Below are 23,635 nucleotides of genomic sequence, written 5' to 3' on the forward strand. Positions count from 1 at the left end.
AGCCCAATCACTGGTTCCCAACAAGACTCTTGTCCCTGGCCTTGAATACTTTGCATTTTTTTTTAATGCTTTGCATTTTTTTGATGGCAAGACAGTTCCTGTGTTGGTAATCATTTGTTTTCTTTCTCTTTCACTGCCATCCTGTTTTCTCTCCTTCCTTCCTAAAACAACTAAAACTTCTAAAAAAAATTCCTGCTTTTCAATTACTGTCTAGTCTACGCCATGGAAATTAATCGTAAGTTTACATGATTCGTTGACTCTAGTTGATGAACTGTATGTATTGTGATTCCCTCTAGTCCGTGAGATTCGATTATTTCTCTTTTTTCTTGCTGTCAATAGCTTGTTAAAATCTGTCAAAAGAGAGAAGAATTATAACTTCATTAATCACTATTGGGATCATCTGTCTTTCAGGAAATAGTTTCCTCTTCAGAGACAATTTCCTGAAGGAAAAAAATTAAGTGGTATTTCAAATGAACAGAGAAAGAAAGGATTGTGTGTGTATGTGTGTGTGAGAGAGAGAGAGAGAGAGAGAGAGAGACAGAGACAGAGAGAGAGAGAGCGTTGAAAACCACACCCAGCAATGCTCAGGGCTGACTTCTGGCTCTGTGCTCACTGATCACTCCAGGCATCAGGGATCGTATGGGGTGCTGGGGATCAAACCTGGGTTGGCCTCATGCAAGGCAAACACTCTGCCGGCTGTACTATGTCTCCAGCCCCAAGGATTATTTTTAAAATGGTCCAGGGGCCAGAGAGATAGTACACAGGTTAAGACGTTGTCTTACACACAGCCAACCCTGTTTTGCAGGGAAGGCCCAGAGATCAGAGCTGGCCCTGAGCACAAGCCAAAATCAAAAATAAAGTAAGACATGATCCAGAAAAGTTAATGAATAGATTTGGGGGAAAGGGGAAAGATTGTTACTTCCTACCTAATCCCAAAGTTATTTGCAAAGTTAATGTCTACCGGAAAATAAACTGAAAGCAATAAGCTAAAAAGTTCAATCATTTGAAGACATAATAATTTCTAATAGAAAAGACAAAAGCACAAAGAGAGTTTGCTTAGAACTTCCGAGAAAGAAGAGGAAACTGGCTGGAGCAACAGGACAGTTGGGAGGGTGCTTGCCTTATTTGTGGCCGACCCGGGTCGATCCCCAGTATCCCACATGATCCCCCGAGTACTGCCAGGAGTAAGTCCTGAGCATCAGCGGGTATAATCCCCCAACCCCTAACCAAAAAAAAAACTTTTATAAAAAGAAAGAAGAGTTTCAATTATTCAATGATCAAATACCCATCCCTCCACCAGTGCCCATTGTCTCACTAATAAAAATTAAAAATAAATAAATTTAAAAATAAAAGAAGAGGAAACACATTTACAGGTAGGACAGGTCAAAAGTCTCTGAACCCAGTAATGAGTTTCTTATCTTCTTGGTATGAGTTGATGTTTTTCACAGGAAAAAACAAAACAAAACAAAACAGCGGCTCATGAAAATCAACAAGAAATGAAAAAATGGAAATAAATGTGTGTCACCATTATTTTCATCTGATGTCGAAAGCAAACCTTTCCCCTCCACCAAAAAAGACAAACTTCAATATACATTAATTATAGCTTCAGGTTATAGGGTTATAATAGTTTCTGATACTGATGTAAGAAGTTAATGCCCCCCCACACCTAATTGCCCAGCATCACCCCTGCCCCATTCCTAATGTCCACTCTGGTCCAGTGTTCCTTCTCTCCCACCCCTGCATATTATTTGTTGAGTGACAGTGTTGTTTTTGGTGCAGACTGTGACCCCATCCATGTGGTCCAGACCCTCCACTTCTTTTTTTTTTCTTTTGACTATTTTGGGTCACACCCGGTGATGCTCAGGGGTAACTCCTGGCTCTGCATGTAGGAATTACTTCTGCGGTGCCCAGAGATTAACCCAGGTTGGCTGTGTGCAAGGCAAAAAAAGCTACCCCCTGTACTATGGCCTCGGCCTGAGGCCCTCGATTTTTGTTACTTCCTGGCAGCCTGCTGGTTCCCCTGCTGTTTCCCCACTAACTTGGCATTCTTAGTCTTATTCTCACATGCGATAGCACAGTGGTAGGGCATTTGCCTTGCAGCCAGCCCGGCCCAGCCGGGTTTGATTCCTCCACCCCTCTCGGAGAGCCCGGCAAGCTACCGAGAGTATCTTGCCCGCACGGCAAATCCTGGCAAGCTACCCGTGACATATTCAATATGCCAAACACAGTAACAAGTCTCAAAATGGAAACGTTACAGGGCCGCTGGAGCAAATCGATGAACAACGGGAGGACAGTGCTGCAGTGCTACATTCTCACATGGAAGGTTAGCACTTGAGAGTCTCCCTTCCTTTGATCTGTGCTCTAGATACACAGACAAGCAAGTTCCCATATCCGTCCTTCTGCTCCAGCTTATTTCACCCTCCGGTTCCATCCATGTTACCACCATGAACTGCAGGATTTTATTTTTTTCTCATGGTTGCCTCATCTCTCATTGTGCAGATGTTTCACAACTTCTTTCCCCATTCCTCTGTGGCTGGACATCTGTGTTGCTTCCATATCCTGGCTATTGTATGGTACTGCACATAGTGGCCATGAATGTAGCTGAGCTTAGATCTCTTCCACTGAGGGAGACACCTAGAAGTGGCACAGCTAGTGACATGGGAGCACTGAGCCCCATTTCTGAGAAATCTCCAAATTGTGGAGGCTGGACTGGTGACATTCTCACCAGCAGTGATGGAGGTTCCTTTTTCAACACATCCACGCCAATACTTCCTAGTTTTTATTTTGGGTTTTTTTTTTTTTTGGATGAGGCCACTCTCGTTGTGAGGTTTGGATTTGTGTTTCCTTCTTCTTAAGTGATAATGGACAGTTTTCATACGCTTCTTGGCCAGATGTATGTCTTCAAGAAAGTGAAAAGATTGGCTTTTGTTTCAGCTCCTTGTGGTGATAACCTGTTTGATGAAGAAGGCAAAAGGCTGCCACCCTGTATCCCGGGTGCCTGGCTCACTCCTGCCATCATGGCCTGCTACCTCCTGGTCGCCAACATTCTGCTGGTCAACCTGCTCATCGCTGTCTTCAAGTACATACTCTGGCCCTATCTGGACTTTATGCAAGGTCTTAATCAAGCATTTGGGGTGTCAGATTCCAACAGTCTTTTCCCACCGGCCTCCAGCTCATTAGTCAAGGGGTTGACACTTCCTATGTATCCATGCTCAGAATTAGGACAGCTGAGCCTATACTTGAAGCCAAGGAAAACGGTTTCTTTGTTGTAACTCTCCTGACAGAGAAATTATTTGACCGAGATTGCTTTTGATTCATGACCAGATGCACAGAGAGCAGTGTTGAGGGGCTGGGGTGATAGATAGCACAGTGGGGAGGGTGCTTGCCTTGCATGTGGCTGACCTGGGTCTAATCCCTGGCACCTCGAGCCTGCCAGAAGTGATCCCTGAATATTGCCAGGTGTGACCCAAAAGAAAAACAAGAGAGAAAAGAAAGTCATGCTTGTTTTACAAGCCATTGCAATTATAATATTATATAAATTATTTTCTTCCTTAGGGAAGAGGAGGCCAATAGACCTAGAAAATAAATGGTTTTCGAGGCCAGGAAGTGGTTCAGTAGGTGGGGCAGACACCTTTGGTGATCCTGGATTCAGTAGCATGAAAAACAAAAAAACAAAGCCCCCCAAAAATTTTTTTTGAAAGATTGAGTCGAGGAAGTGTCTGAAAAGACTGTAGCACATGCTTTGCATCTGGGAGGCCTGGGCTTGCTCCCCAGCACTGCCTGACCCCTGAGTACTGCTGGGGGAGTCTTGAACACAGAGTCAGGGTGGTCAATCCAAAATAATGTTTCATATAATATGAAGTCAAGGTTCTTGTAAAACTCACCTCTTTGGGTGTGATGTGTTAAAATTTGACCATGCATCAAAAATAACTTTCTTTTTTTATGTTGAAAATGATGAGGAAATCCTTCACAGAAATATAAAATCTTAGATCTGACTAGGGCATTGGAGAAGACCTATTTCAAATTCCAGGCCAGAGAAACAGCTCAGTGTGCACTTTGTCCTCCAGGCCCCATGTAGCAGAAAACACGCCTGAATGCACAGTCCCAGCTTCTCCCAGCTGCATGATTGAAAACTAAAGGAAAAAAAGATCTGTACCTAGTCATCTTCCAAAGTAATGTACCTTCCACTCAGATAACTCCAATAATGAATCAATTCAGTTTACCCCCTTCCCTCAGCACCCCCCCCCCCCAAAGTAAGTCACCAACTTGTTGTTTGAATCAAAAGTTTTGACATTTCCGAATGTTGGCTAGGTCAGTTCATTCCTCCAAGCCTATGAAATAAATGTTCTGAGAGTGTGGGTCACTGGGTTGGACTAGAGTTTCTGTCTGTTTGCTCATTTGGGGGTCATGCCCAGGGGCTGCTCCCAGCTAAGTGCTTGAGGATCACTCCTGGCAGTGCTCGGGGGACCACGTGGTGGTGGAGCTTGAACCAGGGCCTCTCACATGCAAAGGATGAACTCAGGCCTATTATCTTACTAGTCATTTTTTCTTTTTAAGACAGGAGATAGTAATATCAATACACTGCCCTCCTTACTGATAAGAATAAAATACTCTCAGTTGGGCAGAGATAACCCCCATGATAGATCACCCCCCCCCCAAGAGGTGCTATCTCAGGGTCAATAATAATTGGTCATTTCATTGTATACCTTCTTCTACTGCATCTCTAATTGCCCCGGGAATACACAGTACCAGTTAATAGAACTAACTTTGACTGTGCATTCTTTCTTCAAGCAATACCTTCTTCGAAGTCAAATCAATATCCAACCAGGTGTGGAAATTCCAGCGCTACCAGCTGATCATGACCTTTCATGACCGGCCAGTACTGCCCCCGCCCATGATCATCCTCAGCCACCTCTACATGATCATTATGCGCCTCAGTGGGCACTGCAGGAAGAAGAGAGAAGGCGAGCGGGATGAGCAGGATCGTGGGCTGAGTATGCACTGGGGTTTGTTTTTATCTGTGGGGGAGGGGGGTTGGAGGTCACACCCAATGATTCTCAGGGGTTACTCCTGCCTCTGCACTCAGGGATCACTCCTGGTGGTGCTTGGGGGACCCTATGGGATGCCGGGGATTGAACCTGGCATGGCTGCAAACAAGGCAAAGGCCCCCCCACTGTCCTTCCTCTCTGGCCCCCGAGTTTGTGCTGTTTTTGCTTGTGCCTTGCTTGGGCTAAATTCCAAAGCACGCTCCCAGCAGACAGTCTTCTGGAAGCCCTTGCCAACACTTCCGATGTGAAAACATAACTTCCTACCCCAGCTCCTACTGGTCCTGGCCCATTCCTCCTCATTTTTTGTGTCCTCTTGGTCCTCATTTCTCAAACTGATCCATAATCAACATGATTGCAAACATACTCATGAAAGGGACAGCAACCAAGAGACTCCTTGAAAATTATCGGATGAAATGTTCCTTTCAAAATATTTCACTATTACTTTTTAACCTTTTGTTTTGTTGTGGTTTTTTTTTTTTTTTTGAGCCACACCTGGTTGTGCCCAGGGCTTACTCCTGGCTCTGTGCTCAGGGATCATTCCTGGCAGTGCTCAGGGGACCCTTCGGGATGCCAGGAACCAAACCCAGGTAGACCTTGTGCAAGGTAAATGCCCTCCCTGCTGTACTATCACTGGCCCCTCAAAGTATTTTAATGTGGGGCCAGAGAGAGTGGAGTAGGGAAGGTACTTGCCTTGTAGGCGGCCAACCTGGGTGTGATCCCTGGCACTCAGAGGAGTGATCCAGAGTACCACCAGGAGACAAGCAGGTGTGGCCCAGCCCCCAACCCTCCTTTCCATTTCATCAAAAGAGGGTGGGGAAGACTTGAACCTGTAAGATATGGACAGAAAGGTTCCCCAGAGCAAGCAGCTCTCATTTTTAATGTGTTTCTTGGGCGCCTTGCTGGGTGGGAAGAGGTAATTGCCTGTTACAATCTCGCCACACAGTCCACACCCGGAGACCTGCTCCTGGGGTGGGAAGGCGGGCCACACTGCCCCTGTGGGGGCTCTGGGAGGCCAGCAGCTGCTCTCCCCCTGTGCACAGAACTCTTCCTCAGTGACGAGGAGCTGAAGCGGCTGCAGGAGTTCGAGGCCCAGTGCGTGCAGGAGCACTTCCAGGAGAAGGAGGATGAGCAACAGGCCTCCAGCGATGAGCGCATCCGTGTCACCTGTGAGAGGTGAGGGGTGTGGCCACCACTGTCACTGGAGTCTGCAGTTCGAACACCCCGCTCCCCACTTCAGTTCTCCTCCTGTGTGCCTGCAAGTCTGGTGTGTTTCTCCTGCAGAGTGTGGATGCTCTTGGCTGACGACGGTGTGTTGGCCGTGGGCATGAGGACCCCACACCTCACAGCTATTCCTGGTGCCTCTGAACACAAACAATCCAAAGCTGTGATGGGTCTGGCTTCCCCCAGAGCAGGAGTCTGCTCTCAGGGAGAGAACAGTCAGCTCAGGGGTGGGTGACTCCACTGCCTCTGCCTTGTGTGACTTTTCCCTCTGGACTGACCTTCTTTCTCATCCCCCCTCATGTCTTTTCAGTTTTTCTTCGATCTCAGAGGTAAAGACTCTCTGGTCTGTGCTCTCAGGAGATGGGGAAGAGGGACAGAGACCTCAGGAACCCTGACCTTTCAACCAGGCTCGGCTTCTCAGATGCTTTTCTATCCCGGCCCAGCAATATCAGCTGCAGGCTGCACTTAACTAGGCAGAGAATGACTGTGGCCAGGGAGGGCCAGGAGGAGGAGCCTTTCCTAAACTTCACTGGGAAATGCAAAGCACAAGGTGGCAACAAGATAGTCCAGTGTGGAGGCTGCTTGCTTTGCATGACCCTGACTCAGGTTCCATCCCCAGTGACCCATTTAGTTCTCCGAGTCTCCCAGAAGTGATTCCTGAGCAGAGACAGAGATAGGAGTCAGCCCCGAGCATCACTAGGTACAGTTCCAAAGCAAAAACAATTTTTTGTGCGTGTGTACACCTCGTAATGCTCAGGAGTTACTCTGGCTCTGCACTCAGGAATTACTCCTGGCTGTACTCTGGGGACCATACGGGATGCCAGGGATTGAACCCAAGTAGGCTGGTGCAAGAAAGATAGTACTGCTTCCTTCCCGCTGTACTATCACTCTGGCTCTCCCAGAAAAGTATTTTAAAGGAATGTAAAGCATAGGCAGGTGCTATTCAGCTGGAAGTACTGATGGTTTTAAAACCAGGACCCTTTTGTAATCATCTATCACTTACTAAGATTCATGAACTTGTAAAAAAAAAGAAAAGATTCATGGGACTTGTGTTAAAGACTGTAATAAATCAGCATCATTTCAAAGAGGGTCACCAGCCTCTCAGGCAGCTGGATGGGTCTAAGGAGATGGACCTGGAGGCAGGGGAAGGATGTCTAGGTCATCATTGTCTCTGCTCAGACACCCCAAAGAATGATTCCCACCACTGCCAGCCAAGGCGCCAGGGCAGATGCTCCCGGTGCCCTCAGTTCCCTGTTGCTGTTCTGTGGCTGCAGGACAGGAGAGGCAGCTCCTGGAAGCTACAGCTCTGCCTTCTCTCTGCTCCATGACTTAGTCACCTTATAATCTGACCACCCAAAGCGAAGCGTGAGCTGTGCCCACTCTCCGCCTTTACAGCAGGTACATTTACAGGGAACTCTGGGATGCTACTTTACTGCTGTCATCCTCATGAAGAAGCTTTTGAGCTCTATTTTACTTTTATTTTAGTTTTCCTTTCTGGGTCACACCCAGCAATGTAACAGTGGTTACTCCTGGCTCATCATGCACTCAGGAATTATTCCTGGTGGTGCTCAGGGGACCATATGGGATGCTGGGAATCGAACCTGGGTCGGCTGCATGCAAGGCCCTACCCACTATGCTATCGCTCCAGCTCCCTTTTATTTTAGTTTTGAGTCACACCTGGTGGTGCTCAGGGCTGACTCCTCACTCTGCATGCAAGGCAAATGCTCTCCCTGCTGTCCAATTCTATTATTCCATAACTTCCTGGTGAAGGTGAGGTCTGGAGGCTGGAATTCTTGTGCTTCGGTGAGGCATTAATAGAGCTGGAACACAGTCTTCGAAGAGTGACAGGAACTGGGCTTGGTTTCGCTCTGTGCCCCGCGCCCCCTTCCTCCTTTCCCAAGCCTTGGAGTTTTCACCATTCTTCCACCTGGGGCTCAGGACTGTTAGCTGGAGGTCAGTCCAGGGTTGCGTTTTCCTCTCGGGGTTCCATGCGTGCGTCAGAGGCATGCAAGCGGGCTTGGCAATGAAATGTGCAACTTTCCCTGCCCTTGACTGAGCAAGACCTCCGGGAGGGAAGGAAACACATTCCTGTCCCTCAGGCTCTCCGACACCTCCTTCTGGAAAAGAAGCTGGGGGTTGGAGGTGGGGGTGGGGGTGGAAGAAGATTGTTTTGCCTCCTTTAAGAAAAAAAAAACACTTAATTGGGCTGCTCTCCCAAGAGCTTCTTAAGGGGTCCAAAGACCAGTGCCAGTGACAGTTTAATAGGAGGGTCTGAGGGCCAGCATGGAAGTGCTCAGAGCCGCCTGGGCCCAAACTCAGCAGTGCTCAGGAGACTCCATCTCTCCAGTCCGCCCCTCCTTTACCCAGAGGGCTGGGAGCAGGGAGATAAAATGAGTTCCTTCTGGGCTGAAGAGACAGGACAGCGGGGAGGTTGCTGCCTTGCACGCTGATCCCCAGCACCATATAGGGTCCCTGGAACCCCACCAGGAGCAGTCCCTGAGCACAGAACCCTGAGCACTGCTGGGTGTTATCCCTGAAACAAAATAATAATAATAGTAGTAATTGAAAAATTATTCCTTAAAAAATGATGAATGAATTTGGGGGCAGAGCCAATAGTACAATGGGAGGGTGTTTGCCTTGCATGCGGCCAGCCTGGGTTCAATCCTGGGCATCCCATATGGTCCCTTGAGCACCGCCAGGAGTTATTCCTGAGTGCAGAGCCAGGAGTAAGCCCAGGCCATGGGGCTCACACCTTTTTTTTTTTTTATCGTGGGGCTCACAAAGAGGGGCACTCCCCTTTAGCGTGGTCAGAGATCGCATGGCCTGTATCACCAGCCTGGGGCCCATGTGGTGGCACCAGGGGTTGAACTCAAGACTTTATGATTGGAAGGCAGGAGTTCAGAGCCACCAACCTATTAGCCACCAACCACCAACCTCCCTGGCCCCTAACACACATTACTTCTACGTAACTTTGGGTACTGGCTCACACGAGAAACACCATCCTGGAGTGCTCAGAGTGTCTGCTTCTGCCATTTCCTGCACCCTTGCCAGCCTGGTTGGCTTTTCTTTTCTGTCCCCTTGGCCAAAGAGCTGATTCTCCAGTTTTGCCAGTGCTGAGTCACCAGCTCCATCAGGGGTGACACTGCAGGTGTCAGTTCTTCCTGCTCCTCCCTGCCAGTGCTGTTCCCTGGGCGCCTCCTTTTCCAGCCTGGGCCAGTAGTGTGAGGCATGGGTCTCACCCTGCAAACATGTCAGCACACAGACCTGTGTCTCCGTCGCCTCCCTGCTGCTCTGCAGGGGCCGGCCACACACTTTCTCCAAATGCCTGAGAAATGCTGACACTTCTCCCAGGCTCAGAGGGCTGGAGCACAGGCTGGGCATGCAGGAGCTCCGAGTCCCACCCTGATCGCAGAGTGAGGTGCGGGCCAGAAACCAAAAACCAACCCAAAAACACAAGCCACCAATAAAAACATGTTGCAGGAGCTTATCCATACACCCATCACCGTGGGATAGGAGACCAAAGTACAGCCATATTGACTCATGCACACGTGGTGGCCCAGCCTGGAAGCCCTAAACTTAACCTGCTATTAGTCACTACAGCATTCTGCATATTCTAAAGAGCAAGTAGGGCCCAGAGTGATAGAACAACAGGAAGGGCGTCAGCCTTGCACATGGCTGACCTGGGGTCGATCTCCGGCATCCCATAGGATCCCCTAAGCACTACCAAGAATAATTCCTGTGTGAGCAGCCAGGAGTAACCCCTGAGCATCGCCAGATTTGACCCCAAAAGCCCAAAAATAAAATAAAAAGAACAGAGTGATAGTACAGCAGGGAGGGTGCTGGTCTTGCACACGGCCAGCCCAGGTTTGATCCCCGGCATCCCTGTAGAGTGCCCTGAGCCCACCAGGAGGCATCCTAAATGTAGAGCCAGGAGTCAGTCCTCAGCATTGCCATGCATGGCCCCAAAGCAAACACAAAAACAAAAAAGAATGAGGGAGGGCTGGAGCGATAATGCAGTCAGAACGCATGTGCCTTGCACACGGCAGACCTGGGTTCAATCCCCAGTACCCCATAAGGTTCCCTGAGCCACCAGGAGTAATACCTGCACACTTCCAGGTGTGGCCCCCAAACAGACAGAATGAGAAAACACAAGATTTTTTGTTTGTTTTTTTAGGAAGACTAAGGTCTAGCTCTGGGTTTAGTCTTTCATCCCTAACAGCCGTGAGTCAGCCTCAGTACCGGAGTCTATTCTGGGCGCACTCCCTGCAATTACTCTGAAAAGGCAGGAAGAAACCCACGGGAAGGAAGATGTCTGGATATAAAGTTTGGAGTTCAACTAAAGAGCTGGGATAATTGAAAAAAAAAAAAAAGATTACAGGTTAGACTGTGTCTTAGAAGTCAAACAGAAAATCCCGTGGTTCCGTGAAATGTGGGTTTGCTTTTCAGTCCCAAGTGGATCGAGCTGCTTCATTAAAAGGTTACCCTTGAACTCACCATTAGGAAACTGGCCCCGTATAATTTATGAGATGTTGAGCAGGTGAATGATGGTGGTTGTCCATGGAAAGATGGTTGTACATAAAACAAGTTTTAATAACTGCTTTCCTTCAGAGCTGCAAAAAATAGAGCTGCTGGGGGGTTTCTGTTTGTTTTTCGGGAGGTGGGGCCACACCCAGTGCCGTTCAGGGTTACTCCTGGCTCCGTGCTCAGGAATCACTCCTGGTGGAACGCAAGGGACCAAATGGGGTGCTAGGGATCGAACCCAGGTTGGCCGCGTGCAAGGCAAGTACCCTCCCTGCTGTTCTATCCCTCGACCCCTCGAAGTCCAATTTTGAGGAAAGATTCTTGGGGACCTGTACCAGGAAGCATGAGATTATACTGTCAGCCTCTCACTGCATAATTGTCACACCTTGTTTTGTTTTCTTTTTCAGTATTTAATGGCCCTTGGTTGATCAGGCTTAATTCACAGCAAAGATTCTTCTCTTGGGCCAGAGAGACAAGACAGCAGGGAGGGCACTGGCCTAGACCTGGGTTTTATTATCAGCATCGCATTGAGTACCACCAGGAGTTATCCCTGAGCACAGAGCCTGGAATAAGCCCTGAGCATTGCCATCCCCCCATATCACCCCTCTACCACCACCACAAAAAAAAAAAAAAGAACGAAAACAAAATCGTCATAAAAGCAGGAACCAACCTGGCAAAAGGTTTCAGAATCTGCCTTTTCAAGAGCTCTGGGATCTTATCATTGGTTTCCAACCATCTGAGCGTGTCTGCAAAGAAGCAGGGCTTGGATGAAGAAGCAGGGCAGCGGGCAGGGTGCTCGCCTTGCACATGGCTGAGCCAGGTTCAATCCCAGGCACCCCAGAGGGTCCCTTGAGTCTGCCAGTAGTGATCCCTGAGTGCAGAGCCCGGAGGAGGTTCTGAACACTACTGGGTGTGACCTCCCCCTCCCCCCCAAAAAAGCAGTTGCATCTTGTTTGGGGGTCAAGTGAGCCTGTGACATTTCAGGAGACTTCCTCGCCCTGTCCCCCCCTTACCCCCCCAGCCTCAGCTCAGTGGGAACCTGAATAACAGCCTCCTTCAGTTCAGTTCTGGGCAGAAAGAACTTCACCCAGAAGAAATCGTAATTATTTATGTTGTCCCCTTTCTTGGCTTCATGGAAGACGGGCGCAGTCAGCTTGTTTTTAACTTCCCCAGACTTCTTTGTTCTTTGAACTGTTGGCCACGTGGAAGGAATGTTTCGCAAATGAGTACAGGCGACTCTGTTCGAGCTCACTGCCTGAGGTGACAAGTGACAGCTGGGGCAATTGAGAGACCAAGCTAAGAGCTTGGGAGAGAAATGGGACTGGAGTGATGGTGCAGCAGTTACAATGCTTGCCTTAAATGTGCCAACCTGGGTTTGGTTCCTGGCACTGCATAGAATCTCCTGAGCCTTGCCAGGAGTGATCCCTGAGCACAGAGCTAGGAGTAATCCATTGCTGATTTGGCCTGAGTAATCCCCAGAACCACAGTGCCTGAGCAGTACCACATCTTTGGACCACTGAACATCAGCATGACTGACAGAATATGACTGGGAGAGGCTCCTAGATCCCCTGAGCTTCACTTGGAGGACTAATATAAACCAATACAGGCATGCAACAGAAGGTGCTCTCTCCAGGAGTTGGCAGTGAGCATCGGACACGTTTCAAGCCTAGGCCTCACATGTGGACGTGTGGCACTGTCTGCCCCCAGGGAATGGCAGTAGGTGTGGGAGAATGTCTGGGTCTCCTAAAAGATACCCCCGGCACAGAGCTTGATAGGGCAATCAAGGTGGGGGTGGCGGGGTCGACCAGTTAAGGGGGCCTGAAGAGCAGATGGCATTGCAGTTCCTTTATTATGGTGGAGAAGCTGGCGATGCTGTAATTAAAATCAGGCTGTAAAGAGAGAACTCGGGTCGGCCATGTTGGCCGCTTGTAAGGCAAACGCCCTACCCGCTGTGCTATCGCTCCAGCCCCTCTGGAGCGATAGCACAGCGGGTAGGGCGTTCGCCTTACAAGCGGCCAACATGGCCGACCCGAGTTCGATTCCTCCGCCCCTCTCGGAGAGCCCAGCAAGCTGCCGAGAGTATTCGATATGCCAGACACAGTAACAACAAAGTCTCCAATGGAGACGTTACTGGGCACGCTCGAGCAAGTCGACGATCAACGGGAGGGCCTTTACCTTTACCTTTTACCTTAAAGAGAGAAAGTTGGCAGAAAATGATAATGGATTAAAGAAGAAGGAGCATCTTTGTATCTTACCAGCTTACTTTTGATGGGGCAGTGTAGAGTTATTTGGGGGGTGGCGGGGGTCACATAGGGAAGTATTCATGGATTACTTTTGACTCTGCACTCAGGAATCACTCTTGATGGGGCTCTGGGGACCATATGGGGGGCTAGGGATCGATCTTGGGTTGGCCACATGCCAGGTAAGTGCCATACACACTGTCCTATTGCTTTGGCCCTACAATGTTAGCACAGAAGTCAAGGAGAAAACCAAGTCTAACTCAAGGAGTGGAGAAGGAATAGTGGAAAGTTCTTCGTTTGGTCCCTTTAGAACCGAGGGGGACCCTAGTTGAGGAAACTAGAAAAGAAGGAAGTTGGGGTTTCTCCTACATTTCGTCCCCCAGCGGCAAGTTTGCAGGAAGTCAGACCCTTCCTGCTCAGAGGATGTGGTTTCCGAGAGGCATATAAATAGCCCTCTCCCCGAGAAGAGTTAAGAATAGAAGCCTGGAGCCTCCCTCACTGCCCTGAGCAGCTGTCAGCATGGCCACCAGGACATGTTTGCAGCCTCAGCAAAGATGGTTCTGGAAGCACCAGACCCTGGAGGGTCAGAAACAGTCAGGGGTGAAGCAGCCAGGGGAGCTGGGGTCCAGCAGATAACGGAACAGAAGACAACAAAGAGCAGAGGGCAGGGCAGAAGGCCAGGAAAACCAGGGAAGGAACGGACAAGGATATGGATAAGGGACTGGCAAGCAGGGAAGCAAACTTCTAGAGAGGGGACAAAGTCTGGAGAATGCTGAAAGCTCGGGGGAGTCCAAGTGGAACAGAACCAGGCCCCAGGGTGCCTGCCCTCACCCAGAGATGCACTTGCCAGAAAAGCCACGCTGCCCAATTCAGTGATTCTCTTCCTCCTCCTCTTCCTCTTCTTCTCTGTCTCCTTCTCCTCCTCTTCCTTCTCCTCTTCCTCTTCTTCTCTTCCTCTTCTTCTCTTCCTTCTCTTCTCCTCCTCCTCCTCCTCTTCTTCTTCTTCTTCTTCTTCTTCTTCTTCTTCTTCTTCTTCTTCTTCTTTTCTTCTTCTATACCTCCTCCCCCTCTTCTCTTCTTTGCCTTCCTCTTCTTATTCTCTTCATCCTCCTCCTCTTCTTCTTTCTCTCTTCCTCCTCCTTCTCCACTTCTTTCTCCTCCTCTTCCTTTTCCTCTTCTCCTCTTCCTCTTCCCTTTCCTCCTTTCTCCTCCTCTTCCTCCTCCTCTTCTTTCTTCTTTCTGGACTTTGGGCCATAGCCAGTAATTGCTCTTGGCTCTGCATCCAGGAACTACTCCTGGTGGTGCTTGGGGATGGAACCCAGATTGGCCATGTGCAAGGCAAGCACCCTCACACCTGTAATGCTTGTGACTTACCTGCTGGACGGTCTCCTGGGCACTACCTTGATTTTTTTTTTTAAATCGTAGCGAACTCTCCACCTCATTAAAATCTCTCCCTCTGTCTTTTCCAGAGTTGAAAATATGTCAGTGAGGTTGGATGAGATCAATGAAAGGGGAAATTTCATGAAAACAGCCCTGCAGAGCGTCGACCTGCGGCTTTGTCAGCTGGAAGAGTTAGCGAACCGCACGGTGGATACGCTGGGAAGCCTGGCAGGGGTCGACCGGGCCGACCTGCTGCCCACGCGGTCCCGAGCTGCCTCTGAGTGTGATGTGACTTTTCTTCAACGGCAGAGCAGCCTGGGCAGTGCTGATGGCTTCAGCCTGTCCCAGTACCATTTAAGTGGAGAGGAGGCGAGTGAGGAGAACCCTCATTCTATGCCTCCAGGGACAGGCTCGCACATCAGAGAAGACAAGGGCCTGAAAATGCAGCTGGACCCCAAGGACCCTTCTAGCCCCCTGGCCAGTGCCAGCACTCCAGCCCCAGACCACAGTCCACTTGCCTTGGGCCCTGGCATGGCAGCTTTGGAGCGCAATGCCAGTTCCAATACAGGGAACACTGCTAAAGACGTGGAACAACAAGCTGGGAGCCCCCCAAAAGAAATAACTCTTCCCCCGAGTTTCCATCCAACCCAGGCGACATGTGGACAGAACAAATTTGATTTCTCAAACCCTCAGTTTGCGGTGGGAAGTGATGGGATGGAAGGCACACTGGTCCAGCCCCCGGGAGAGGCAAAACTGGCTCATTTTCACACAGAGGAAGCACCTAGGGCCCGCAGAAACATCAAGTCCAGAAGCTTTGCATATTCCCGGGGAAGAAAGCTGGTGGGTGGGGTGAAGGCACGCCCCATAGCCGCGTGGAAGAGTCCAGCGGAGCGGGTCACCCGCTCACGTAGCACCGAGAGCTTTGTGTCTGAAACCGAGACTCTCACCCCTAACATTTCCTGTCTGTGCCCACCACACCCGCTTGGGAAGGAAAACTTACTGTCCGTGAAATCTGGCCCAACTCTGGGCTTCTTTACTTCCAGGTCCAAGAGTTTACATGGACATCTGAGGACCGGGCAAGCTTTTCAGGATGGAGTATGCAGATCTGGGCATACGGGCAGTGCAAGTAATTTAGTGATGGTGTCTGGAATTGCCCCAGAAGAACAGAAGTTTCCACAAGAGAAAACTTCCGAATGCTAATGAGGTTTGATTTTTTCACCAGCCACTAGGTGGGCTCAGGGCCTTTCCAGTCAGCTAAATACCACCCACTTCTATAAACATCTTCATTTAAAAAGTCTTTGAAATTAACAACTTACTAAGTGTTAAGGCACTAAAGTAATATTGTGCTAGCTGATTTAGAAAACAGTTTTTTAAAAAAAATTCTTTTAGCTTTTTTGTTTCTTTCCTTTCTTTCTTTCTTTTTTTTTTTTAAAGTTGGCTTAGGAGCCGATGAGAGAGATGTTTCTCCAATTGAGGTCAGCTGCTTAATTAGTATGCAAGATTCTACAATATATTTCCTGGGGCTACCAAATTGCCTAAGAAATGACTTTGACTACTACAAATAAGCTATTCAATGGAGGAGACACGGATGGGACAAATTGAAATTAAAGCGGGAACAAACATGTTAAAACAAAAGGCGGTGGCTGAAAGGGGGGGGTGTGGATTAAATTAGGGTGGACAAGGAGACCAACCTTGGAGTTTTGTATTTCAGTGTTTTCAAAAGTTTTACACAATGAAAACAAAAGTACATGGCCACCACTGATGGCAAGGAGATCGTGACTGTGGAAGGGCACCAAGAGCTTTGTTAGCGTGCTTAGACTCCAGCCTCCACCTCTCTGTTGTCAAACCATGGCTGAGGTCAAGCACAAAGTATCTGGACTAAGCAATGGCTGGAACACGACTACGCTGGGTCATAGGCTGCCTGCCCAAGAGCCACAGAAAAGCTGCTCCCCTCCCAGACTGCAAGGCTTGGGGCTCCGGTTTAAACCTTTAAATTCGAGACTGGAGAAATGCAGTGGGTCAGCGCCTGCCTAGTATGAGGACAGCCCTGGTTCAACCCCGGCACAGAGCTCGGAGTAAGCTCTGGGCACTGCTGCGGGTAGCTCACAGCTCCCTCCCCAAACTTGACAAACTCGTCAGTCAGTTAAATGACATTTTAAATAAACTTAAACACACTTTAACTTGATTCAAGGGGAATCAAGAGTTGAATACAAGACTGTTCTCTGTTGAGCTTATCATGATTGCTTACTTCCTGAATACAAACTGCACTCAAAGTTTTCATAATTTAGGGGCTGGAACAATAGCACAGCTGGTAGGGCGTTTGCCTTGCATGCTGCCGACCCGGGTTCGATTCCCAGCATCCCATATGGTCCCCCGAGCACTGTCAGGAGTAATTCCTGAGTTCAAAGAGCAGGAGTAACCCCTGTGCATCGCCGGGTGTGACCCGCAAAAAAAAAAATCTACTTGAAAAGTTTTCATAATTTATGTTTCAGAATGTAAAAATTAGTATTTTCCTATAGTTATTCTAGATCAAGATTCATTTTGCTGAACATAGAAAATGAAGAGAGATGAAATCATCATCCTATTACTTAAGGATGCTGTTTTAAAGAAAATGTTGCTGTTAAAAACAACACCAAAGAAAGACTCAAAATATATGACTTTATTATAAAATACACACCCATCCTAGTCAATTTCAGTCTAGTAACAGTTACCATTGGTCAATTTCAATCTTGTAACCCCTCCCATTGGTCAATTTTAGTCTAGTAAACACACCCATCCCAGTCAATTTCTGCCTACTAACCCCTCCCATTGGTCAATTTTAAAAACACCCATTCTAAACAATTTCAGTCTACGAACCCCTCCCATTGGTCAATTTCAGGCCCTAGGTAGTGCTGGGGATTTCTGCAAGGCAAGCGCCCTGGAACCACCATACTATCTCTCAGGCTCAAGTTGATCTACTTTCAATGGCCTAAACATTCCCATTGGTCAATTTCAGCCTAGTCACATGCTATGACTGAACTTGGACTTGGAAATGTTACCAACAAATTTCTGGCTGTTTTGCTTCCACACCCTGCAGTTGGTCCTCAGTCTGGGTCTCTATACTCGTAGGAAGCCAGCAAAGTCATTTTAGGAGCTCCATGAACTTGATTATTGAGTCCTGAGTCTGCTCTGGCATTGGCAGCAAACTCTGCTCTCCATGGGGGCTGGGCCTCCCAGGGAATTCCTCTCAGCGCTCAGAGTTCTCTCCCTGCCTCCTTGATTTCCTTTTGCTGATAAGGTCCTATGACTGCTCGAGGTTGGTTTTGACTTGCTTCATTCTTGGAGATCGTGGAGATACCATTTCTCTTAGGTTTATTGCAGCTGTTGTCTGCATGTTCTTGGTTTATACTTCCTTTGTCTATTTTTGCTTGGAAACTGGACATTTAGGCTGCTATCATTTTCCCAAAATACTCCCTCAAGAAGCTACAATTTTCTTTTTTGGGGAGGAGGGGGGGTGACAGATAATTGAGTCACACCCAGGGGTGCTCAGACCTTCTGGCCCTGTGTTCAGGGATCATTCCTGGTGTTGCTTCAGGGATACATGCAATGCTGGTTTATACAAGATAAACCACTTAATCCCTGTACTTTTTTTCTCCACCTCCCCCACCCTACTTAATAGACATCATAAAAGACCATATTTCAGGAGAGGGTGTGGTTTCAGAGACACTTTTTTAAAAAACTTCCTTTTTTGGGGAGGCGCGCCTGGCTGTGCTTGAGTCTTTGTTTGTTTGTTTGTTTGTTTGCTTTTTGGATCACACCCAACAGTGCTCAGGGGTTACTCCTGGCTCTGCACTCAGGAATGACTCCTGGCGATGCTCGGGGGACCATATGGGTTGGTGGGGATCAAACCCAGGATGGCCACATGCAAGCAAATGCCCAACCCACTGGACTATGTGCTCCAGTCCTTGTGCTTGAGTTTTACTACTGACTCTGTGCTAAGGGATCACTCTCCTGGTGGTGCTTAGAGGACCGTATGTGGTGCTGGGGATCAAACCTAGCTCAACCATATGCAATACAACTGTCTTACAATGCTATCTTTCTGCATACAAAACCACTTTTTTTTTCTTTTTGGGTCATACCCAGCAATGCTCAGGGGTTACTTTTGGCTGCACTCAGGAATTACTCCTGGTGGTGCTTAGGGGACCATATGGGATGCCAGGGATTGAACCCCAATCAGCCTCAGCCACACAAGCCAAACGCCCTACATACCCGCTGTGCTATCACTCTGGCCCCCCAAAACACTTTTTTTTTTAAAGTTCATTCCACTGCTGGCACCACAACTATTTTAGTTGGTACTTTTTTTGTTTTTGGGCCATGATCAGCTGTGTTCAGGGCTTACTCTTGACTGTGTTCAGGGATCACTCCAGGTGGGGCTTAGAGCCATAAGCAGTGTTGGGGATTTATAACATCTCTCTAGCCCAAGGCGATCTACTTCTAATGGCCTCCAATTAGCCTCCTAGCTTCTACCATGAGGCGCCATTGCAGTGGGGGTTAGTTTGCATATATATGAAAGATAATTCTAAGTTGAAGATAATTTACCTAAGTATGCTTGTAAACCCCGTATGCAAAAGAAAACCTAAATGCCAAACTCAAATCACTTGTCATTTGTATACAAAGAAAAGCCCATGTATTACTTGCAGAGTATTTAATGAGGGGTTGTGGAAAACCCTTCGGTGCAGAGAATTTATGAAATGGTTGGGCTGGAGAGAGTACCTGGGTTCAATTCCTGGGCACCCCAAGGGGTCCACCAAGGGTGGATCCCTGAGTACAGAGCTTAAGCCCTGAGCACCACTGGGTGAGGCACAAAACCAAAATAAAATAAAACCTGTGTGTGGACCAGTGTTTTCCACATTGGGAACTCAATGAAATATACATCTTAAAAGTTCCTCTGTGGGTTCTGGGGAACGTGTTCTCAGAGACACAACAGAAAAACTGACTTCAGGAAAAAAACTATTTGAGAAAAAAAAAAGTCATCTTTTGGATGTTTAAATCGTTAACATCACCCCGTTAGACCTCCCCAGCGCCACAAGCTCCTCCTGAAGCGACACGAAGAGTGTGCCCTGAATACAGAAGGCACGAATAACCCCAGAGCGCCGGCGCAAAGCCGCACCTCTCCCCCAGCTCCCACCCGCAAGAAGCAGCACAACCCCCGACCCCCTTCCACCAAAGGTTGCTCCAGTTCAAAAATGTTCGGAATTCAGAAATGCCTTGTGCTTGGTAGGCTGAAAATTATCTGATCCTCGCATAGAAAGGTCAGATCATTCCATCCGTAACCTATCGAAACTCTGCTCTCCCTCCACCCCCCACGTCGCCGGAGCCCTTTACTCTTTCATCTGCCTCCCGGCATGTTTACCCGAAAGTCCAGTAACTTGCTTAATACTTCCAATGTGGGTGGGGGCGGTGAAGATTCTGCTGTGCTGGGGTTTCTGCCCCTTACTCCCCCCCATTCCCGAGTTTAGGTGGGTGGGGGCGAGGACACAGTGCAGCAGGCGCTGCCACCTGCGAGGGACTCGGTCCAGCTAAACAGTTTAATCCAGGGGGTGTGGTTGCCAGCCGAGCCAGCGGTTCACAGTCCCCATCAAGCAGTCGGCGGGCTGAGCAGGAGACCAACTCCAAGCCCGGGGCAAAGACAACAGACCCGAGATGGAAGAGAAATCTCCCCCACGCGTGGGCACTCAGGAGAGAGTGTTATCCTCCGCGGAGAATGCAGACTGCGCAGGACTCGGGGCGTATCTCGGTTCAGGGGGCGGAACCATCCAGCTCTGGGTGCAGACGGTGTAACGGGCGGCCGAGTCCCCGGCTCCGGGGGCTGCTTCGGATCACTTCCTAAGGGCAGGGAGGGCGCCTGCGTGGACGCTATCGTTATTCCCCCTGAACAGTGTCAGGAGTGACCCTGGGCACCGCAAACGCGCGCGAGCCGGGTGACTGCCCAGCAGCCAAGAGAGAAAGCGCGTGGGCGCGTCCCGTCCGGGGGTGGGGGCTCCGCGCCGCGCCGCGTGGCCCCCGCGGGCCGCCGTAGGGGCGCGCCGAGCCCTCCCGGCCGCCGTAGACGAGGCCTCCCCCAGAGGCGGCTCTGCCAAGATGGCGGCCGGGCCGCGCTCCCCCCGGCGCCGTCGCTGAGGCCCGGGCGGCGGGTTCTCGGCCCTTAGCCGGGCGCTCGGGCTCCAGCGCGGCCGGGGGGCGGGGCGCCGGGCCCCTTCCGGGGATGGGCCGCGGCGCCCGCGTCGGCCTCGCTCGGCCCCGGCTCCTCCCCGCTCGGGCGGGCGCTCGGCCGCGTCCCCGCCCGCCAGTCCGCCGGGCCCGGCCGGCCGCGCACGGAGCTCGCAGGCCGCGGGGCCGGCGGCACCATGTTCTCCCTCAAGCCGCCGCGACCCACCTTCAGGTCCTACCTGCTGCCGCCGCCCCAGGTGCGACCGCGCCGCGGTGGTGGTGGTGGAGGTGGCGTGGTCTCCGCGCTGCCCCGAGCCCCGAGCCCGCGGCCGAGCGGCCCGGGACCCCCGTCGGGGCTGGGCGCGGGGAAGGGGCCTGTCGGCGCCCCGTGTCATCGCGCCTGGAGCCGCGCGCTTCGCCGATGCCCGCCCCGCCCCGCCCGGTGCCCGGTGCCCGGTGCCCGGCGGCGTGGCCGGGCGTCTGATTTACCGGCGCCGCTTTCTTTCTTTCAGCCCGAGGACAAGCTGAATTCCGAACCGAAGATCAAGAAACTGGAGCCGGTGCTTCTGCCAGGTACGGGGCGGCCCCGCGGCCAGCTGCTTCGGGGTCGGGCCGGCTGCCCGCCCCGTCTTGGTGGCCGCTCGCCTGCTCTTGTGTTTACTGGCAGCTTCTTATCGACTTGGAAGTCGCCAAAGCCGGCGGCGGGTGTGGAGAGCGGCCGGTTGCAGCGCAGCGAAAAAGCGCCACGAGGAGTGAATGATTCAGGCTGCTTGTCCTTGGCGCGGACGCGGCCCCGTAACTGCCCCGAGTGTCACCCCGGCTTTTCCTTTTCTTTTCCTGAAGGTTTATTTTTATTATTATCTTTTTAAATTTTAAGCGATCTTTAATTGCTCGGGCAGAGAAAGTTCTTGTCTGCTTGCAACCTTCGGCCTTAATGATTAATACGCACATCATCCCCTTCCGAGTAAGAGAAGCCACTTTACCACCTCCGGGTTCCTGGCTAATGACAGAGCTTGGTGAACTTTGGAATTCCTTCAGCAGTTGGGTGTTTGGGGTTGTTGTTGTTTGGGAAGTCTCCGCTGTGTTTGCAGATGTGTTTGTGGGTTTAAGACATAAGGAAATAGTAAGGGAGCGACAAAATGGCCTGTGGGCACGGACCCTGGGCGTGTGTATGTGGGGGGGGGGGGGGCTGGGGTTTGGACAGTTGGGACAGTGGTGGAGGGAAGCGACACTGGTCTGGGGTGTGGTGTTGGAACAGGGTCCCTGAAACCCGGTAATTAGCAGTATTGTAGCCCTGGTGCCTACGTAAAAATCGAAGGAGAAAAATAGAACAGTTTCCCCAGAGGGCACGATGGACATTTTGGCCCAGGAAAATTCTTGGTCATGGTGTTGCTATGACCAAGAATTTTCTCATCGCAGCCAAAATGTCTTACGCTCTTTTTTGTTCTTTTTGGTAGAGGGAGGTTGGAAGCAAAAATTTTTCCCTAGTTGAGACTCAGTTGCAACAAAAATTTATCTTGGGGGGGTTCCTTCCAGGTTGTGAAAGGGACTGGTAGGTGGTTTCATTTTAAAACACAGGAAGTAGTATTTGAGGGGCCGAGCTATAGGACAGCATAGGTTAGATCTCGGGCATCCCTTATGGTCCTCTGGGCACTGCCAGGAGTGATTCCTGGAGATTCCTTACTCCAGAGCCTGGAGTAAGCCCTGAGCACCGCTGGGTGGGGGGGAGAGAGAGAGAGGAGAGAGAATTTGAATCGTATTTTGTGGTATTTGGTAGGTAGTTTGAGTTGTGTAACCATTGCATGATAATTAGGGAAAGCCACTTGTTTACTCTGATCAACAGATACTTCGGAAAGCCTGTTTTGACCTGAAATGGAATTAAATAGCAGCCTGTGTGGCTCCATCTAGACATTTTCTAAAACTCATCATGGGGGTGAGGGCCTGGGGTGGTAGATGAAAGGTGAGCTGCTGTCCCCTGGAGCAGCCCCCCACCACCAGCATCCCCCAAGGTTCAGTAGTTAGTGCTGTGTGATGGGGCTAGTAATGGAGCAAGTGAGGAGCAGCAATGGTAGTTCCATCCCAGGTAGTAAGGGAACAAAGGAGGAGCCTTTAAATTTGTCTGTGGTTCCCTGTGGTCGGTGCTAACTCTGAAAAGATGTTTGAACTCAGGTATGGAGGGAGGCATGAGTGTTCTCCCTTGGTCTTGTTCATGCTGGTTCCCCGGACTGAGCACTGAGTGATCCTGGCATGCATGAGTGCCCTTTGCTCCCTGTGTCTGGAAGGATAGCTGGGAAGTCTGGAAGCTCTGGGTGGGGGCTCCGTGGCTCTGCCTAAAGGGGCCCTTCTCTAGCCCCAGCATTGGATCTGTGCCCTGTGGGGGAGAGCCCCCTGACATTGGGTCTGTCCTGACATTGGGTCTGTGCCCCATGGGAAAGAGCCCCCAAATACTGCTGTCTGAGGTTGGTGGTAAGCACAGCGCATCCTTAACTGCAGATGCAGATGTTGGGGCGCGGTCTCTGTGAACAGTGTATTGTCTCTGGGGCCTCTGGGGCTTAGGGAGCTCTGTGGTCAGAGCTTTTCTGTGGGACCTTCCTACCGCGAGACAGGTGAGTCCACTTCCCTGTCTGGGACTCAGTGCAGGTGGCCTGTGCTGGCAGGCTGATGGCACTAGCACCAAGCAGGCTGTGTTTTATTTTTTTTTTTGTGTGTGTGTGCATTTGTTCTTGTTCCCAGCCTCTCTTTTCTTTTTCCCTGAGTAATATGGGGGCCACACCCAGCAATGCTCAAGGGATCCTTTTTTTTTAATTGAATCACCTTGAGATGCACCGTTACAAAGCTGTTCTTGATTGGTTTTCAGCCATACAATGTTCCAATACCCATCTCTTCACTAGTGTGCATTTCCCACCACCAGCTCCCCAGTTTCCCCCCATCACCCAACCCCCACTCCCAGTGCCTGACTCTATAGTAGGCACTTTTTTTCTTTAGCTCTCTCCTTTTGTGCATTATGGTTTGCGTCACAGGTACTAAGAGGTCATC

The 23,635-nt window shown here is 50.1% G+C and overlaps 2 protein-coding genes across 2 annotated transcripts in view; both read left to right on the plus strand.

The window, feature by feature from the left end:
• Positions 1 to 20,569, plus strand: part of TRPM1 (transient receptor potential cation channel subfamily M member 1) — a 66,511-nt gene extending 45,942 nt beyond the window's left edge. Inside the window, exons 23-29 of the mRNA XM_056124712.1 lie at positions 215 to 235; positions 2,935 to 3,079; positions 4,792 to 4,994; positions 6,089 to 6,221; positions 14,500 to 14,995; positions 19,471 to 19,666; positions 20,499 to 20,569. Coding sequence (XP_055980687.1) covers positions 215 to 235; positions 2,935 to 3,079; positions 4,792 to 4,994; positions 6,089 to 6,221; positions 14,500 to 14,995; positions 19,471 to 19,666; positions 20,499 to 20,569 — 1,265 coding nt within the window. The remainder of the gene's footprint in view (positions 1 to 214; positions 236 to 2,934; positions 3,080 to 4,791; positions 4,995 to 6,088; positions 6,222 to 14,499; positions 14,996 to 19,470; positions 19,667 to 20,498) is intronic.
• MTMR10 (myotubularin related protein 10) overlaps positions 20,559 to 23,635 on the plus strand; it is a 30,503-nt gene continuing 27,426 nt past the window's right edge. The window contains exons 1-2 of the mRNA XM_056124358.1: positions 20,559 to 20,856; positions 21,112 to 21,172. Of these exons, the coding sequence (XP_055980333.1) occupies positions 20,797 to 20,856; positions 21,112 to 21,172 (121 nt within the window). The 5' untranslated portion in view covers positions 20,559 to 20,796. The remainder of the gene's footprint in view (positions 20,857 to 21,111; positions 21,173 to 23,635) is intronic.

The sequence above is a fragment of the Sorex fumeus genome, unplaced genomic scaffold (assembly GCF_029834395.1).
Source record: "Sorex fumeus unplaced genomic scaffold, SorFum_2.1 ptg000051l, whole genome shotgun sequence".
NCBI lineage: Eukaryota > Metazoa > Chordata > Mammalia > Eulipotyphla > Soricidae > Sorex > Sorex fumeus.